Source organism: Mastomys coucha, unplaced genomic scaffold (assembly GCF_008632895.1).
Source record: "Mastomys coucha isolate ucsf_1 unplaced genomic scaffold, UCSF_Mcou_1 pScaffold15, whole genome shotgun sequence".
Lineage (NCBI taxonomy): Eukaryota > Metazoa > Chordata > Mammalia > Rodentia > Muridae > Mastomys > Mastomys coucha.
In genome coordinates, this window is record NW_022196897.1 from 117505308 (window position 1) to 117525365 (window position 20058).

At 45.0% G+C, this 20058-nt stretch overlaps 1 protein-coding gene across 1 annotated transcript; it reads left to right on the forward strand.

Annotated features, from left to right (window-relative positions):
- The first annotated feature begins 539 nt into the window (after nt 1-539).
- On the forward strand, nt 540-16449 carry Prnp (prion protein). The gene is made up of 3 exons (XM_031371966.1): nt 540-892; nt 3082-3179; nt 14466-16449. Exon 3 carries the CDS (start codon nt 14476-14478, stop codon nt 15238-15240), a length of 765 nt encoding a protein of 254 aa, XP_031227826.1. The 5' UTR covers nt 540-892; nt 3082-3179; nt 14466-14475; the 3' UTR covers nt 15241-16449.
- Nucleotides 16450-20058: the final 3609 nt, after the last annotated feature.

Below are 20058 nucleotides of genomic sequence, written 5' to 3' on the forward strand. Positions count from 1 at the left end.
TCATGTTGCCCAGGTCAGCCTTGAACTCAAGACTCTCCTGCCTCAACTTCCTGACTGCAGGCTTTCACCTGTCCAAGTCAGCAGACATCTCGAACAAGAACATCATTTCCTTTAAGCTGCTTCTTCAGGCTGTGTTCGGTGGGAGCTGTTAAATGCAGTGCATTTTTCCTTTGGACACAATAAAAGCAAAAAGTGATCAAATGAACTGGGCGTGGTTGTACATGTCTATAATCCTAGAACTCAGGAAGTTGAGGCAAAGGCACTGCTTTGAGTTTGAGGTCAGCTTGAACTACTTAGTGGGTACACCAGGCCTACTTGGGCTACGAGACTCTGTCTCCAAAGATAAAGAAAAAAGGAGGGAGAGAAAAGAAAAAGAAAGGAAAGAAGAGGAAAAGAAGCAATCAACAGAGAATAAATAAACCAACATGCAATGGCCAATATACTTTCTAGGCCCCTAATTCTTTTATAGTTTATGGAGAAATGTTGAAAATCTGCCTCTTTACCAATTTCTTGTTACCAAAGTTCAACGATGGCTTTCTCGCTCCGTTAGGTAACCTTTCATTTTCTCAACTACCCATTATGTAACGGGAGCACTGGGTTCTGGATCAGTCTTCCATTAAAGATGATTTTTATAGTCGCTGAGCGTCGTCAGGGAGTGCTGACTCTCGGGGGCGGTTTAAACAGATACAAGCATTTAAGCCAGTCCGGAGCCGTGACTCATCCCCCACCCCACCCCACCCCCAGCGAGAGACGCGGCGCGACCATTGGTGAGCACCACGCCCCGCCCCTCGCCCCACCCAGCTCCCGCCTGCCCCGCCCCTTTCCACTCCCCGCTCCCCCGCGGTGTCGGAGCAGCAGACCGATTCTGGGCTACGCGTCGCGTCGGTGGCAGGTAAGTGGACTGCTGAAGCCAGGCCTTGGTGAGCCCTCAGCCTTCCCGTCGCCAAGCTGGGCTCACTGCGCCTCTCCGGGCCTTGAGGCCATGAGGCTGGGACTGGGGCTAAGCCTGGCCGGGAGGCGACTGTGCACCCGCTGCTGTGAGACTCCTGGAGGGACCGAATCCTTCCCAAGCCCGATTCACAGCTCAGCATCGCTGGGGGTTGGGGTGGCATCTTTTAACTGTCCTTTGCTGTTTCCTACAGCGAACGTAATTTTACCTCGTGATTCCACCACGGTCTCATCCGTCCTCAGCGCCACAGTCATTGCTCCCTTGCTCAGTTTCATACTCTACGCCTCCGTGCGCCTTCACTGCCCTGCCTAAGCGTCTACATGGCTGTCTTATTTTCTTGTACTTTGAATATCGTGGTTTAATAGCAGTTGCCAGTTGCCGGAGTGCAGAATTCCCCATTTCCTTAAGAGAAACTCCTGGGAGAATGGCATTAAAGACGTGCAAATTTAATTATACCACAAACAGGAATCAAAATTTTGCATTAAAATACCAGACATCTTGAAAAATTAACTATTCAATGAAGAGAAAGAACTACTTTACCTACACACACACACACATCCAAGAGCTTCAAAGAGGCGAAGGAAATAGAAAGCTAAGGGATGATTTGTGTTGTATTTGAATCTGACACAAGCTTTCCATATTATTTATAGCAGGGACTAAACGATGGATGAGTCATTTTCTGAATAAGATGCAAATTAAAGCAAGTTTGTTTGTTGTCTTTACATCTATTAAATAGAGAAAATGGCAACAGCAGCCTTAACCTAGGGATTGCCTGAAACCACCTCAAAAGTCAGGTTTGGGAGCAGGTGGCCCTACTTAAGGGCTAGAAAGATTGCTTTACAACCAACATTACTATGACTTGATATTGCCTGGGGTTCCTTTTGTCTATTCCTTTCTTTAAAAGACTAGTATTTATTTTATGTACATGAGTGTTTGCATCCACATAAGCCTGTATGCATGCCTGGTTCTGGGGAGGTCAGAAGAGGGTGTTGGATGCCCTGGAACTAGAGCTGTGAATGGTTATGTGAGCCCCTGTCACAGGGGAGCTCAGAACCAAATCCAGGTGCTCTGGAAGAGCACCCCTCCCATCCTCTTTCATGCATATTTAGAAAGGAGAAAACTGCTACCCACGTCTGGCATTTATTTCAGAGATTAACTGTCTGTGTAAAACGATGTTGAAAGTATACTATTCTGTTTTCCCGTTCACACTTAACTGAGGATACTGGAAGTCAGTAAGGGCTTTTTTGTTGTTGTTTGGTTTGTTGGTTAGTTTAGAGTGTGCTTGTTTGTGAGCTCATAACAGGCTTACAATGTGTAGCTGGAATTTGCTGTGTAGACCAGGCTGGCCTCAAATTTGTGGCAGTCCACCCTGCGACTCCCCAGAATGCCCTGGTACAGGCATAAGCCACTGTGCCCAGCAATAAAACAATCTGGTGAGGTATTATTAGTTGCGTGCTGTGACCCAGAAACCCCCCTTCTGGCAATTTACCTGCGAAGGAACAAACAAAGGACTAGGGGAGCCATATGGCCAGTAGTTAGAGAAAATTAGATCCAACTGAAAATCAACCTAGATGTTTAACAGCTGAGCAGCTAAGAAACTGACAGGCTCATGATGGGAGCTGCAGCAATTGTGAACACTCTTCCTTTTAGGCTCCAAGTATCCCTGTGGAAAACTGAGAGTCAAAAGTACAGGTTAGGCGACTGAGGCTCTTCCAGGCTCATGCTGTATTCAGTCAAAAGCCCAGAAGAGCAGGAAGGAAAGCCCTCAGAAGATGTGTCTGATCTTGGCTGGACATTAATTGCTATATTGTTTCCACTAACTTATTTGGAAAAAACAAACAAACAAACAAACAAACAAAAAAAACAGTTCACAGGCTTCTTTTCTTGCAATACTCGGGGTTCCTGGGGATTGAACCCAGGGATAGGTTTTTAGTTTCTACAATAACATAGACCAGGCCCTGTTTGCTTTTGGGAATATGTTTGCGCTGCTGCCCTTATTTTCATTTTCAAATGCTGCTCCATTTTGTGGGACTCTTTAGTGTTGGTTTGATAATTTGCATATTAGATTAGATTGTATTTCAGTTCTCAGACTTATTTATCAATTCTAGTTTTTTCTTTTTGTTGTTTTAAAGGACTCCTGAGTATATTTCAAAACTGAACCATTTCAACCGAGCTGAAGCACTCTGCCTTCTTAGTGGTACCAGTCCAATTTAGGAGAGCCAAGCAGACTGTAAGTGCCCTGTGAAACATGATGGTCTTTTGGGGGGGGGGAGGCTGAAAAATCACCAACTGGACAAATTGGGGCCAAGCACTGTGCTTGCTCCAGAGGCCACTTAGTAATGTGGGACTTTTGCCTCACTGTTCACTGCTGTCTTGTAAAGTCAGCTTGATTCTATGGGACAAGGGCCACTGCTTTCCCGAGGACTGTGCTGGGCCAAGGAACTGTAAGCATTTTTAAAATAATAAAAACAGATAAGCGTTTTTATGACAAATCTCAACCAAGTAAGAAAGATAGAATGAAGAACTTCGCTTGTTTGTTGTTTGTTTTTTAATTTGGGATTTTTCTTTTGTTTGTTCTTGGTTTGAGGGTTGAGTTTTTTGGTTTTGCTCCAGTGTTGGTTTTGAGGCAGGGTTTCATATGCCCAGGCTGACCTGGAACTCCCTGTATGCAACCTTCTAGTCCTGTTCCAAGTTCTGAGCCAAGTCACCGCACCCAGCCAGTTTTTCTGAGTGTTGGTTTTAACTTTCCCATTCCATTCTTGAAAGGCGTCTGTGAGCTCCTGCAAAATAAATACTTAAAAATATATCCGTATCTAAAGCAGGGATGGCCACAGCATTATAAAGTAATGCATAAATGGCTAGTGTATGCATTAGCTCTCAAACCTGGGAGTTCTCATATATTAAATAGGCCCCTGCTCATTGCCCCTGCTGTACTGTGTGGCTATTCCAAAGGAGCTGCATCCTCTTAATGGAAAATGTAAAATGTTGGGTTCCGGATGGCCTAGCTTTGGGAGGGAGGGGGTAGGGAGGGAGGGGGTTAGGGAGGGAAGGAAGGAGGAAGGGAGGGAAGGAGGGAGGGAGGGAGGGAGGTGGGCATTTCCAACCTCTCCCATTCCATCTTTAAACACTTCCAGGCTGTCCCAGGAAGAAAGCTGACGTTTTGTCAACAGTTCTTAAAGTAGCTCCGATAATGAGTCAGCTTAGGGACCCTTTATTCTATTTAATCCAAAGATGGGCCTGAAGATACCATTTAAAGCCCTAAAATGTTTTCCATTATCTTTCATAGCTTGATGGATCCAGGTCCTTAAGGACCAGTGACATCAAATGATGAGAAATGAATTAACTGGACTTAGCACAAGAAAGACAGGAAATTTCCCCCAGGGATAGGAGAAGAGGGTGTGTCTGTCTGTCTATCTATCTGTGTATATGTGTGTCTGTCTTTATGTGTATTTGTGTGTGTGCATATTGTGTCTGTATGTGTTTGTATATGTATGTCTGTGCCTGTTTGTGTGTGTGTGTGTGTGTGTGTGTTATTCTCTCTGCTTCATAATTTAATGGATTAAACTTCAGGTTGTATGTATTCTGACTCTCGGACCACTGCCTAGTAGACTGCAGAAACTGGTCAGTATATATGGATCTCAGCAGCAGCATTTTAGGCTACTACAACTTTGGGACAAGTTCTTAGCAGCTCTGCTCCTTCATGCCTGTGCATAGCAGGAATAGAATAACTGAGTGACTCGTAGACCTTCTGTACCCTCTCTCTGGTTCCATAGCTGCCCATGTTGCTCCTGTGAGCAGAACCTTGTGATGTCTGTGCAGGTTTACTTGGTGTCAGACCAGGTGTGCTCTGGATTCTGTTCTCACACAGAACTTCTTCAGGTTTTAGGGGGGTTGTTTGGGTTTTTTGTTAGTTTGGTTGGTTGGTTGGTTGGTTGGTGTGTTGGTTGGTTGGTGTTAGTTGGTCAGTTGGTTGGTGTTGGTTGATTGGTTGGTTGATTGGTGGGTGTTGGTTGGTTGGTGTTGGTATTGGTTGGTTGGTATGTTGGTTGGTTGATGTTGGTTGGTTGGTTGGTGTTGGTTGGTTGGTTGGTGTTGATTGGTTGGTTAGTTGGTTGTTTGGTTGGTTGATGTTGGTTGGTTGGTTAGTTGCTTGGTTGGTTGGTTGATGTTGGTTGGTTGGTTGGTTGATGTTGGTTGGTTGGTGTTGGTTGGTTGGTTGGTGTTGGTTGGTCGGTTGGTTGGTGTTGGTTGATTGGTTGGTTGATTGGTGGGTGTTGGTTGGTTGGTGTTGGTATTGGTTGGTTGGTATGTTGGTTGGTTGATGTTGGTTGGTTGGTTGGTGTTGGTTGGTTGGTTGGTTGGTCTTTGGTTGGTTGGTGTTGGTGTTGGTTGGTGTTAGTTGGTTGGTGGTTGATGTTGGTTGGTTGGTCGGTCTGTTTGATTTGGTTCTGGGAAGCAGATTCAGAGTCTCACATGGAGCAGACAGATGCTCTAGTGTTGATCTAGATCCACCATCCAGTCCCCTTTAGGCAGACAGGCAGGGAAGGCTGACTGGGTCTCAGCCCATTCTGGCTTCTAACTCATTTTATAACCAAGGCTGGTCCTGAGCTCCTGATCCCCCTGCCTCTACCTTTCAGTCACTGGGACTGCATTTGTGGATACCACACCCTGCATCCTTTCAAGTAGCTCTGTGCCATGTTTCTTAAAGTCTTCTGAATTGGATAAAGTAGCGCTGACCCTGGATTATTTGGATAGAATTGCAATCTCTTCTCATATTGGTTTCTAAAATCCATTAATACATGTCTTTTGCTTTTTGCATTATTTTTTAAAAATATTTATTTATTTACTTTATGTAAATGAGTACACTGTAGCTGCCTTGAGGCACAGCAGAGAAGAGCATCAGATCCCATTACAGATGGTTGTGAGCCTCTATGTGATTACTGGGAATTGAACTCAGGACCCCTGGAAGAACAGTCCGTGCTCTTAACCACTGAGCCATCTCTCCAACCCTCTAGTATTTTTTTTAATATCTCAGAGCAAAACTGTATAGCTTTCCTCAATAAGCCTACTATTTATATTGAGGCTGAACCCTATATATTTTGTGTTTCTTAATGTCATTGGGAATGGAATGTTTACCAAACTGTGTATTTAGATGCAGACTGCCATTCTTGTGAGCTCACTTTGATTTTAACCCCTAAGGCCTTTCTAGGTGATTTCCCATCATTTTCACATAGGAAATCACAACTCTGTAAGCTCCTAGAACAATCTAAAAATGGCAGTAGGCTTGATCTTTTCATCACATTGATGAAAACTCTTTCTTGTACTAGGATTATAGGCATATGCCACCATACCCAGCTCTGCTTTTTAAAATGCATATAACTAGCTATTCAATAAAGATACATTGAGTGGATTCATTCAAAAGTCACCTTTATAATTTATATGCTAATGGGAAGGTTTCCCAAAGATTTTTAGTTCATAAGACAAATATAGTATATAGTTACTGTCCCTCTAAAGCTTTCTCGTTCTGAGCGAATTTTCCCTTTCTCATGTCCAGCCTACAGCTGCCATGTTGGGGTGGTTTTATTTATTTCTTGATGCTAGGACTCGAACCCAGGGCCTCAAACATCATAGCCAAGTGCCCTACCACTGAGCTACAACTCTATTTTGTTTCTGTGTTTTCTAATGATACATGTGTGTCTATATTATCAAATAACTCTTAATTTTATTTAGAAAGTCCACATGTTCTAGACTTACTTAGTAAGTTATTTCTTATAAATACAGTAGTTCATTTTGAAATGTTCTCTTCCTATTCTTCATTTTAGTTGCATGGCCATTGATGTTTTCATTCTTACTATCCATTTCTACTGCTCATGTAGTCCGCCATCTTGACAGCAACCAACTCCCCTCTTATTTTTTTGTTCTCATTTTATCTGATTCCTAAGGACTTTTAGTATGCTTACATACCATTGGCTCACCCACTACTACAAACCAGTGATTTATGTGTTAATCATTTTCTCAGAGAATTGTTGTCCCACTTTTTGTAAGGCTTCCTTGTAGATTCTAGAAAGAACCCTCCTACCCAGCTTTAATGCTACAAACACTGTTAGCATTATGTGCCTGCTCTATTGGCTTTGCTCATGGTGTTTTCTTATAGCATTGAATAAGATTTCTTGGTTATTATCCATCAAGTTCACCCCTCTGGGTTTGCCTGTGCTTTGTGTCTCCTTGTCTGGAAAGTCCTTCTTCACCTTCTGGCTCACGGAGACACTCATCTGTATTTAAATATACACATGCACACACACATGCATGCACACATGCATATATCGTGGACATAATACATTATGGGGCAGTAGGACACACAGTTTTTTTTTAAACTGACATATAGTTAATGTACATAGTATTGAGTTACATAAGAACATTTTCATAGGATTATAATGTATAAAGCCATGCCCGCTACCTTCCCTTTCTTCCTTTGCCTCCCAGTCTTCCCCTAGACAGGTTCACTGTCCTTTCATGCCAGCCAGCCAGGCATTATTTTATGTATCTGTGTAAAATCTAGGAATTGTATGTGAGAGAAAACATGCAACATTTGCCTGGCTTCATTCATTTGAAATGATACTCTCTGGTTGCATCCATTTCCCTCCAGATGGCATGATTCTGCCGTTCCTTATGGCTGAGTAGAGCCCTGTTGTCTTTAGCCCCTTCTCTGTTGATAGACACCTAGGCTGGTTCCAAGACTTAGCTTTGGTAATCGTGCTATAAGAAACACCAGCATGCGGGTCTCTCTCATGTGCTAACTGGGAATCCTTTGGATAAATACCTAACAGTGGTATAGCTAGGTCATGTGGTGGATCTAGTTTCTGTTTTCCACAGAACCTATATACATTTCCATGGTGCGGTCTAATTTAAGGATTCCCTTTTCTACTCATCCTTGCCAGCGTTTGTTATTGGTCTTAAGGGTAGACATTCTAACCTGGATGAGATGGCTTCACTATGTAGTTTTAATTTGTGTGCTTCTGTGACAGCCAGTGATATTGAACATTTTTTCATGTGTTTATTGACCATTTGTACTTTGGAAAACTATTCTTTTTAATGGCCTAGTTATTGTTTTATGTTTAGAGATGGGTCTCACTGTGTTATCCAGACTGGCCTAAAATTTAGCCATCTTGTCTAAAGACATCTATGTTCCTAAGAGCTGGATGAAGGTGGTGCGCAATCTCTCTAATTTACAGTTAGGTCTGTGGTCTATCTAGAGTCTGCTTTTGCATTTGAGGTTAGAGATTCATTTAGATATTTCTTCAGTTTCCCAGAACCATCAAACCTTTCTTCCTTACTGGTTCGTGGTACTCACTGACATATCAGGTACTTTTATAAAATGTAGATATGCTTCCACATTTGAACTTTAGCCTGTTGATCTGTTTCTGAACTTTAGTGGCTTTTTTGGTACTTTTTTTTAAAAATGGCTTTATAGTATGATTTAAGTCTGATGTGCTATATTCTCCCCTCTCTTTTTCCCTTAAGGTTTGATTAACAAATATATCTTTTTCCATGTAATAAATATGTCTTCCATGTGTGTTTATTAGGTTATTCAGAAAAATCATCCTGGAGTTAAAGTTTTGAATTTCTGCCATATAAAATCACTTTTTATTTAGTTTTGTCATTTCTAGATATCTTACAATTTGCTTGCTATGTGAATATCTATTTTTTTTCCTAGTTAATTGTGACTGGTATAGAAGTGATCTTGGTTTCCGTGTGTTCGTTGTGGTGGTTTAAGTGAGAGATGTTCCTGTAAGTCTTAAGCATTTGAGTATTTTGGTCCCAAGTTGGTGGCTGTTGGGAAGGATTAGGAGGTGTGGCCTTGCTGGAGGAAGTGTGTCACTGGAGGAAGGGAGTGGCTGTGAGGTTTCCTAAAACTTTTGCCATTTCCAATCAGCTGTCTCTGCTGTCCGCTTTGGAATCAAGATGTGAACTAGCTGCTGCGGTAGCGCCATGCCGTCCTGCCTGCTGCCAAGCTCCCTGTCCCCCCATGATGGCGATAGGCTCCTACCCTTCTGGCAGTGTTCTCTGAGATGCCTGGGCCATAGTGTAATGTCACAGCAGTAGAAAAGTAAGATACTCATCCTGTATCCTGAAGCCTTGCTGAATTCCGCTATTGTTGTTTGTTTTATTTTGTTTGATTGTTTTTTGGTTTTTAGAGACAGGATTTCTCTGTGTAGCCTTTACTGTCCTGGAACTCAATTTGTAGACCAGGCTGGCCTCAACTTAGAGATCCACTGCCTCTGCCTCCCATGAGCTGGGATTAAAGGTGTGTGTCAGCCACTCTTATCTTCTGTTGTGATCATGTTAATTGAAAATGATGTCAGTGTGACCTCGATCCTTGTAGTTCCTGCACCTGCGATTTCTTCATCTTTAGACAAGGCTTTGGCAACACCTTGAGTCCTATGAACAGTGGAGGTTTTTGTTTTTAATCTGCTTCTGCTCTTAAAAGGAATGTATTCAAAGGCCATTTGTTATATGTCCTGGTTTTATTGTGATGTTTATCAAACTAAGGAAATTCATATTGCTACAGTTCTAGGAGTGTCCTTAGTGAAAAATATAGATAATGACCTTTATTAAGTTCTTACTAAAATATTTTAGATGACATCACAACATAGCCATGAACTCAGAAATCTAATCTTTAGTCCCAGTAACCTAATGAACCAACAATTGTTTGCAGTGCTAGGGCTGGGACCCAGGCAAATGCAATTGCACTAGCTATGTCCGAAGCCCAGGAACTAGTCACTTAGGTAGCCCTATTTTTACAACAAGGACTTTGAATTTAGTATTTAAGCCCCCTTAGGCCTTGTGTAAAGTTTGATTCCCTCTTTAGAAATGATTTTGTGTAGGAGTTTCATGATGAAATAATTTCTTTCTTGCTCTCAGCTGATTTTGAAATGATCCTGTCTTGATATATTTTATAATTCTCCAACATTATCCAATATCCATCTCAGTACTGGCAAACATGGCTCTGGTGTCCTGTTGTGTATATGGGGACAGCTCGGGGGGCTGATGTCTCCTGTTGGTGGCTGTTCCCTATCCCAAGGTGCTTGAAGCTCTCAACCCACATGTGTCATTTGACATCAGTGTAGCCAACAGCAGATCCCTTATCCACCTCCCTCCAGGTTGGATGCACTTTGCATGTTCTGTCCATGTAACTGCCTGGTCCAGAAGCTGGACTCCCAGATAGACTCTTTCAGTCTCTCGCCATTTATAGCAGACACTGTTTCCCCAGAGGCTGGCTGCCCACTGAATTTCATGGCTCTGCTTCCACGGTAGCTCCCTCACTGCAGCAGCCTAAGACTCAGGCCCTGTTCTGCATGCACATGCAAGCCTACACTTGAACATGTGTACACAAAAAAGTCCCTGCTTCACGAATGTTCCTTCTGAAAAACAACCCAAACTCTTCTTCAGTCAGACCCAAACCAGACCCTTCGAGGTCTTCTCATAAGGCCAGCCGTAGGACCAGCATCCAAATGGGTGGGGTAGGTAACAATGACACAGCTTCTTTTCTTTTTAAAACTGGCAGTCTTGAGACTAACAGGGATGTGGTAATGTTAGACCAAGAATGGCAGGTGAATCTGTCCCGGACGTCTGTTCGCCATGCACGGATGGCCCTGTTACTGTTACTTGACCCTCCCTGACTTTCCACTGTATGCCTGACAACTCCAGGTTCAGGTGTCCTCAGATCTGCCAGTGTCCCTCTAACCCCGCCCACCCCACTCTAGCTGCTGTCTGTCCCCATCACCACCTCTGTCAGTTCCTCTCCTGTATCCTTATTCCTGTGTGGTGTCATTTCCCACTCCTGACTCTCTCCAGATCACACAACTGTAACTTCTACTGCGATAGACAGATACTAGGGTGTGTCCAGGCCAATGCTCTTCCACTGAGCCACACCCCTAGCTGGGATCCGTACAGCCTTAAAGAAGCACATGCCAAGCCGAACTCTTAAGCTTGCCAGCAGCCATCTCTGCCTGCCATACTGTCTTTTTCAGATAATACTGCATCTTCAGCCAGCCTGAGCCCACCACAGGGGCTGGCACATGAAATAAGTGTTTGCTTAATTCAGTAAAACGGTAAAATTAGCTGGCCGTTGTAGAAAAAAGGGCGTTTTGTAAATTTTTAAACACATTCTCCTTCACCATCCATTGCAAATACTGACTCCTAGTTGCTCCTTAGCTATGCTTCAGTAAAGATGCTTTCGTTGTTGTCATCCCTTCAGCACCTACTGTAAGTGTTTGTTGATCAGGCCCTGTGGGGACACTGCTGTAAACAGACCCTAGACTCTGCCCTGGAGGAGCCTGCCCTATGGAGGAGAAAATGGGACAATAAGTCCACAGTAACACCTACATCAAGCATGTTTCTTGCTCTGGAAAGAAACGAAGCAGGGAAAGAAGATAGGAGAGGGATTCTATGCTAGGGGGCAAAGCCTGGCTCCCAACATGTGAGAGCCATGTGAGTCTCTGGAGGAGGAGGAGCCACTGAGGCCAAGGAAGCAGCAAAGGCCCAGAGATAGGGCCCACTTGTATGGTTTATGAGGAATGCTGTTTCCTGTCAAAGGTAGCAAGCCTAAATTCCACAAACCCTGACCTTGTAATACTTTTATCCAGATCCTTTAATCTCCCCTACCTGCTAAACCTTTGTTTACACAAAGCCTCAGCTCCCTACAAACAATGCCTTCCTTCCCAGAACCTGTTGGCCTATGGCAGCCAACCCTTTCTCCTTTCCTTTGTGCTGATTCTTTTAAAACTAGCCCATCTGAAAAGATTGTGAGGTAGGATCCCAGCCAAGGAGGCAAAGACACAGTCCCCACCTGGGTTAGGATAAAACAGAAGGGAACTTCTGGCTGTCGTGCCTTGCTGCAGCTCTGCTTCAGTGCTGGCCGGTGGGTTTTTCAAAAAGAAATCACCTTGCCAAGCTGCTCTCCCTCTGTTCCTGTGCTTCTTTGTGTAAGGCTGATATTCTTTGTTTTTTTGTTTCTAACAGATTTAAGCAGGCTTGGGAGGCGAGGGATTGGGGATTGACGCCAAATCCTGTGACATCCAGGCAGTGAGGCCAGGACTTTGTATTTTAACCTGGAAATAGAAGAATGCCTCTTGGGGAAGCAGTGCAGCGTGACTGCATGTTAAAAAGAAACCACAAGATAGGAGGAGCTGGACAGACTCAGGGACAGGGAGGACAGATGGACCTCCATGGGAGGATTCACATGAGCAATAATGGAGACACCAACCAAGATAGCAGTGTTGAGCCCATGAAACTTAAGATTAAGCTTAAGATTCACTGTAAAGATAGAACTGAAAAGATTTGCTAATAGTTTCATGTGTGCTGAGACACAGAGAAATGCAAGAACTGACAGCTAAATTTGACTCAGTAGCAAGAATGGAAAAGTGGCCGGGTGGTGGTGGTACATGCCTTTAATCCCAGCACTTGGGAGGCAGAGGCAGGCGAGTTTCTGAGTTTGAGGCAAGCCTGGTCTACAGAGTAAGTTCCAGGACAGCCAGGGCTACTCAGAGAAACCCTGTCTCAAAAAAACATAAAACAAAAAACAAAAAACAAAACAAACAAACAAACAAAAAGAATGGAAAAGTGTTTTACATAAACATCCTTTAGACTGAGAGATTGATGGATTGATGATTAATTGGGGTTCTGGGGATTGAACACAAGCTAATCAAGCGCCCTATCACTGATTCCTTCCCCAGCGCTTATACTGAATTTACAATCCTCCTGTCTCAGCCTACTATGTACTGGGATTATATGGGTTTACCACGAAGTCCAGAAGAGACTGAGACAGAAAATGAGAGGACAGTCACATGGAGGCCAGGACCTGGGCCATGAGAAAATGGGAACCAGGGAACAGACTTGGAGGGCTCAGGGCTGGAGCTGAGGGAGAGGCCCTGGCCCTCTCCCTCACTAGAAGAAACTTCCAGAAATTCCAGCTGCTCTGGCCTCAGTCCTTCAATCTGGCTTGTATTTTCTAAATGAATTTTGATTTACTTCTGAAAGCATTGCCATTTCAGTGATTTAAGTAGAAACAGGAACAGACCGTTAGCAATTTCTTTATTAGTTTTTCTCATATACATCGTACAATTTAATTGAAAAGTAATTTTCTAATTTTTTCATTGTGAAGGCACTGTCAGTGCCAGAAGCAAGACTCACCAGAGTATGACTGTGTGTCACCTGTTAGGGTTCATGGCTTACTAGCATTTCGGGGTGTATGTAATCCTGTTTAGTCGTCACTGTTGACTTTAGCTTCTGCGCTTGGATCTTGCCTCAGTACCCAGGGTGAATGAGATCACTAATCTGAAAGGTTATATTTGATGAAGGCACACTCATTGGAGGGTCGTAACTTGTGGGCGAGGCTGTTTGGTGTGTTTGATGTTTTCTAAACTGTACTGCCCCTTCTGTACTGAAAATCAAAAGAAAAAAACACTCAAATATTAATACTAAGCTGACAATCATACATGTCTATGATCTGAGTACTAAAGAGGCTGAGCCAGGAGGATTGCCCTGAGTTCAAAGCAAACCCAAGCTTCAGAGTAAAACCCTATCTCAAAAAAAAAGCATTCATGCGTGAGACAGCCGCACTTCTTGCCAATGCAGCTAGATGTATCTCAGCAGCCCGGCCCGCCCGTCTCTCCTGTCTATGGAGAGAGTGAGGAATTCTCAAGTGAGCCTGCCAAACCCTAGATGTTTCCTGTCTCTGATAAACTTAGGTTGAAAATTCCTTCAAGGAGATTCCTGGCTTTAATATGCTCAGGGGACGTTAATTCCATCACTTGACAGCTGTTGTGTCCTCCTCTGTGCCAGGCACTGCCCTTGCCCATAAAACACTGCAACAAAACAGAGACTCTTGATTTGTCTTGGATTCTGAGGCATGAGCTGCAAAGCCCAGACTTATTAGAAGTCACAGCCATCCTGTTTCAGCCTCTGCCTCCCAAGTGCTGGGGCACCAACATGCACTTCCTCATGCCTGGCTTTCCAGAGAGTTATTCCTTGTTCCCAGGGCTCAAACACTGAGACAGCTATCTTCAAGTCCTTGCTGCTGCTGCTGCTGCAGCCACTCAGGAGTCCTCCTGACTAGATCCTGACTCAGGCCCTCATGGTGTTACATTACTCAGGCCCCATGTACTCACAGATCTATGCAGCTGTCCCTGCAGGTGACTTTCTGAATTCTGGGGAATGAGGTCTACATCTGTGGATAAAGGTTCTCCACGCAGAGGCTTACACCCCACAGGACCCTGGGTCCATTATAGCAGCCTTCTGAGCACAGCTTCCAGGCTCCCCACAAGATCATGCCCAGTTCCAAATTCTACTACATGGTCGAAGCTCAAAGCCGTGGCTTAACTACCATGCAATATGTAGGCCAGATGTGGGGGGTGGTGGTGAGAAGGGGGGACCTGATGCCATGACTTTCACACTACAGATGCAAGGAGCTCCAGCCTAAGTGCTCGACACTGATGCCTTGTTCTTCATTTTGCAGATCAGCCATCATGGCAAACCTCGGCTACTGGCTGCTGGCCCTCTTTGTGACTACATGGACCGATGTCGGCCTCTGCAAAAAGCGGCCAAAGCCCGGAGGGTGGAACACCGGTGGAAGCCGATACCCTGGGCAGGGAAGCCCTGGAGGCAACCGTTACCCACCTCAGAGTGGTGGCACCTGGGGACAACCCCATGGTGGTGGTTGGGGACAACCCCATGGCGGTGGCTGGGGTCAGCCCCATGGCGGTGGCTGGGGTCAGCCCCATGGCGGTGGCTGGGGTCAAGGAGGGGGTACCCACAATCAGTGGAACAAGCCCAGCAAGCCAAAAACCAACCTCAAGCATGTGGCGGGTGCTGCGGCAGCTGGGGCAGTAGTAGGGGGCCTTGGTGGCTACATGCTGGGGAGTGCCATGAGCAGGCCCATGATCCATTTTGGCAACGACTGGGAGGACCGCTACTACCGTGAAAACATGTACCGCTACCCTAACCAAGTATACTACCGGCCGGTGGATCAGTACAGCAACCAGAACAACTTCGTGCACGACTGCGTCAACATCACCATCAAGCAGCACACGGTCACCACCACCACCAAGGGAGAGAACTTCACGGAGACCGACGTGAAGATGATGGAGCGCGTGGTGGAGCAAATGTGTGTCACCCAGTACCAGAAGGAGTCCCAGGCCTATTACGAAGGGAGAAGATCCAGCGCCGTGCTTTTCTCCTCCCCTCCCGTGATCCTCCTCATCTCCTTCCTCATCTTCCTGATTGTGGGATGAGGAAGGCCTTCCTGCTTGTTCCTTCTCGTTCTCGTGGTCTAGGCTGGGGGAGGGGTTATCCACCTGTAGCTCTTTCAATTGAGGTGGTTCTCATTCTTGCTTCTCTGTGTCCCCCATAGGCTAATACCCTTGGCACTGACAGGCCCGGGAAAATGTATAGTAGACCAGATGCTATTTGCTTCAGGTTCCCTTGATTGAGTCTATCATGGGCCAGTGCTAACACCGGGCCAATAAGAATATAACACCAAATAACCGCTGGCTAGTTGGGGCTTTGTTTTGATCTAGTGAGTAAATACTGGTGTATCCCCTGACTTGTACCCGGAGTACAAGGTGACAGTGACACATATAACTTAGTATAGGCGAAGGGTTCTACAACCAAAGAAGCCACTGTTTGGGGATGGCGCCCTGGAAAACAGCCTCCCACCTGGGATATCTAGAACATCCACAAGTGGAATTCTTTCTTTACTAATATAAACTATAGCTGATTGAAAGCAAAGCTTTGCTCATTCCCTAGGCACCAGAATGATTTTTAGCCTTGCTTGGATTGAACCCGGAGATTTTGACTCTGAGGAGAGCCAACACTGTAAAAAGCATGGTCCTCCTATGACGCTAGAGAGGGTTAAGTTACAAAGGCTAGGCACTTGGGTTTCTTCATCTCTGTCTCATAATTATCAAAAGCTAGAATGACCTTGTGCCCTAAGTTTCTGTACTTGTATTTGAACTGGACAACAGAGAGACAATCTAAACATTCTCTTAGGGCTGCGGATGAGAGAAATAGGCTCTATTCCAAAGTGGCAAAGAAATTCTGCTAGCATTGCTTAAGTGAGGCAAAATTTGTTCCTTAAATTGCTTTGTATTTCCCCCAGCAGACATAGACAACCCTGCGACAGCTTCAGCCTGCACTGTGGGTTTTCTGTGTAGAATGTATAAAATGTAACTTCAAGCTTAGGCCTTCTGTTTTAAAGCATATGAAGTGTGGAATGCACTGGCCGTTCCGTCCGGTACTAAATGCTTACCGTGTGACCCTTGGGCTTTTAGCGTGCACTCAGTTCCGTATCAATCCAAAGTAGACCCCTTGCTGGTCTTTGAATCTGCATGTACTTCATGTTTTCTATATTTGTAACTTTGCATGTATTTGTTTTGTCTTATAAAAAGTTTATAAATGTTTGCTATCTGACTGACATTAAATAGAAGCTATGATGAGCACCACGAGGGGTTTGTTCTCTCTTCAATGCTCTGGACCTTCTGTTTGTTGCCAGGGTGTCTTGGGCTCATCTGAGCCAGGGAATGGCTCCTTTCACATCTCTGTCCCTGAGGGGCCTCAGGTCTTACCTCTGGTCCTGTCTTGTTTCCACTGACTTTGCATTTTCCCTAAGTTGTACTTAGTTAGGCCTGTACTTAAGTTGTAGTTGAAACACAAAAGTACTTCTGGGGAGGTGGGATGGGACGAGAAGACAAGGAGGTGGGGAATAGGGTTCTCTTGCCCAGGAAGAGATTTTTTTTTCTTTTTCTTTTCAATGTGTATCAGTGTTTTTGCCTACATATATGACTGTTCACCACATACATTGCCCTCAGAGGTCAAAAATTGGAGTCAGAACCCCTGGAACTGAAGTTACAAATGGTTGTGAGCCACTGTGGGTTTTGGGACTTGAACCAGGTACTCTGAAAGAACAGCCACTGGTCTTAACGCTGAGCTTCTACTTCAGCTCCAGGGGCAGTGGGTTTTGTCCTGAATTCCGATTCATTTTTCCTCTCCTCTCTCCCTTATTCCCTCCCTCCTTCCCCATTTGTTTGGTCCATGCTACGATGATTGAGCCTGGACATATTAATCTACACCTCCATCCATAATTATTTTGAGATCATGTTAATTTTTCTCACTGAACATCAAAGGCTACTCTGGAACTCACCAGGTAATTCAGAGAGGACTTGAACTCAAACTGGTTCTCTTGCCCCAGTCTCCCTTTTGTTGGGATTATAAATGTTAACTCCGATGCCTGGCTTAAACATAAATGTTTTGTTTTGTTTTGTTTTTTTGTTTTGTTTTGAGACAGGATATCTCTACATAGCCCTGGTTGTCCTGGAACTATATCAAACAGGCTGGCCTTGAACTTACAGAGATCTGCTTGCCCCTGCCTCCTGAGTGCTGGGATTATGGGTATACACATTTTAGGAATAGATTTTCTTGATTAAAATGAAACTTAAGCTCCAAAGTGCCTGTTTTAAACCCCCATAACTCAGGCTTTGCAATTTCAGGCTCAACCTTTTGGCCCAAACGGCCACACTTGCAATTAACTCTGCATATCTGTGTCTTTTGCAAGGGAAGGCACGGGCTCACTGTACAGGTGTCCATTGTGAGAAGGCATGGGCTCACTGTACAGGTGTTCATTGTGAGAAGGCACAGGCTCACTGTACAGGTATCCATTGTGAGAAGGCACGAGATCACTGTACAGGTGTCCATTGTAAGAAGGCATGGGCTCACTGTACAGGTATGCATTGTGGGAAGGCACAAGCTCACTGTACCGGTGCCATTGTAAGGGGAGGCACCAATGCAGCCATGTGATTATTCACCTGGTAGGGATTTTCCTGAGCAGCCATCATGTACAAAGGCATGAAACCTTAAGAAGAAGTGATGGAAACCACCATATTCCACCCCACAGATGCTCCTGCTGTGATAGGGCCACCTGCAGACCCCTGAGGATCTCCCAACCCTGCTGGGGAAAATCCCACTTAGAAAATTAAGGCAGTCCTGATACTCACTGGCCATATAGGAGAGCTCTCAGGGAGCGACTCCACCAAGTAGGAGAGAAGCCTAGAGGCAAAAGACCTGGGCAAGGGCTTTTTCTTAAGGTCAGGGAGGAGTACACAGAAGGCTGTGGGGTGGGGGCACTTGGGAGTGTGTTTTGATGCTACCAGATCAGTCAGCAGTATAAGGTGGCAGCTTTGACCAGAATAGGTCTTACCACACTGGTTCACCTGCTCCGTTGGACAGGGTACATGCCTTTTGTAGAGGATGTTGAGGCATCGATGCTCACCTCCTGCAGGACTCAGAGAGTCAGTCAATTTTGTGCCAGGAATGAAAGGATAACACCTTGAGACAGCATCAGTCATAAAACTAAGAACAGCACAAACTCAAAAACTCTAAACCAAAAATGCCTCTCAGGGTCAGTCCTTGACGAATGTTCTTACAACCATTTTCATGCTACCTTTCGGGCATTTTCCTGCTTATTCAGAAGTAAACTCTTCATCATCTGGCAACCAGAATTTTCTCAGCTGCCCCACTGAACGAGAAGGCACGCCAGAGTGGCAACTGGGGTCACTACCTAGCTGACCTGCCTTTCAAGAACTGCAAGGTCAGGGGCTGGCGAGATGGCTCAGTGGTTAAGAGCACTGACTGCTCTTCCGAAGGTCCTGAGTTCAAATCCCAACAACCACATGGTGGCTCACAACCACCCATAATGAAATCTGACGCTCTCTGGTGTGTCTGAAGACAGCAACAATGTACTTATCTATAATAATAAATAAATCTTAAAAAAAAAAAAAAAGAACTGCAAGGTCTACAAAAAGAGTCTTTACTTAAGGAGTAAGGAATGCTAGGGAGACAGCTCTGACAGTGCTTGCTGGGCAAACATAAAGGACCACTTAATCCCAAGAACCCACATTTAAAAGCCAGGCAGGATGGCGTTCACTCATAGTGCAGCAAGCACTGGGGAGGTGGGCTTGCTGGGTTGTCAACCTAGCCTGCTCAAGGGGCTCTGGGCCAATGAGAGAACCTGTCACAAAAATTAAAGTAGGTGGCTCCTGAAGAATGACACCAAGACCTCTAGCCTCCGCATGCACCCCAACATGAACACACCCACAGAGAGATTTTTTTTTTTTAAAGAACTTAAGTAAATATGACTGCCTGTCCTTATTGTTCCCAACAGAGTGTTCTAGAGAACAGCCAGGTACTGACTTTCCCCTTCTCCTTCAAGGACTTCAAAGTGTCCTATGCCTCCGGAGGGAAATAGCTCTGTACTGTACCTACTCCACCAGGAGCCGTAATCCAGGACCCCAGCTTTTCGGGGCCTACGGCCTGACATGACCAGCTGACCCAAACAATTTGTGATCATTAATGTACACCAGGTGACCTCTCTGGCTGCCCAGAACTCTTCCTCACACTGGGATCTGGCTGTTCTGCCCTGTCTCCACACCTTCCTATGAGTTCTCCCCCACATTGTCCAGGGAAACCACCATCTGGCTGGCTCTCGTGGTTTTGTAGAACGTCTCTTGAGTGGAGTAGGAATCCTTGAACTTGCTTGTACATATGAGTCTGCTGTCCCAACTCCTGGATCTTACAAGTTCCTAGATGATGCTGTGTTGAACACAGAGGCCACTAGCACAAGGCCTTGTATGGTCCCACACTGAAAACTGCAACAGAAACCCCTGGGAACTTGTTATACAGAGTGATGGGTCCCAACCATAGAGTTTCTGGTTCCTGAGACCGGGGATGGAGCCTGGAAATGGACATTTCTAACAAATTCCCAGGTAATAACATGTTGCTGATGCAGACATTATGCAGAGAAATCTCCTGCCCTTCTGGAAGATCAAGAAGGCTGCTCAGCTCTGACACACTCAAAAAGCCAGAGACCAGATAGCTGTCTGGGAATATTCTCTTAGAAGGAGAGAGTTGGGCAAATGACGAAAGGTGTATGGAGGGGAGGTGAGTAAGCCCTGCTGTGTGAAAGCCAGGAAGCCCAACCCTAGTCCTGAGGTCTATTGTTAGTGAGAGATTTAACTAGTCAGGATGGGAGTCATCCGCCAACGCAGGCTTCAGGAACT

Bases quoted from the DNA above. Each gene is read 5' to 3' on its own strand.
- Prnp (XM_031371966.1), top strand. From the start codon at position 14,476: ATGGCAAACCTCGGCTACTGGCTGCTGGCCCTCTTTGTGACTACATGG.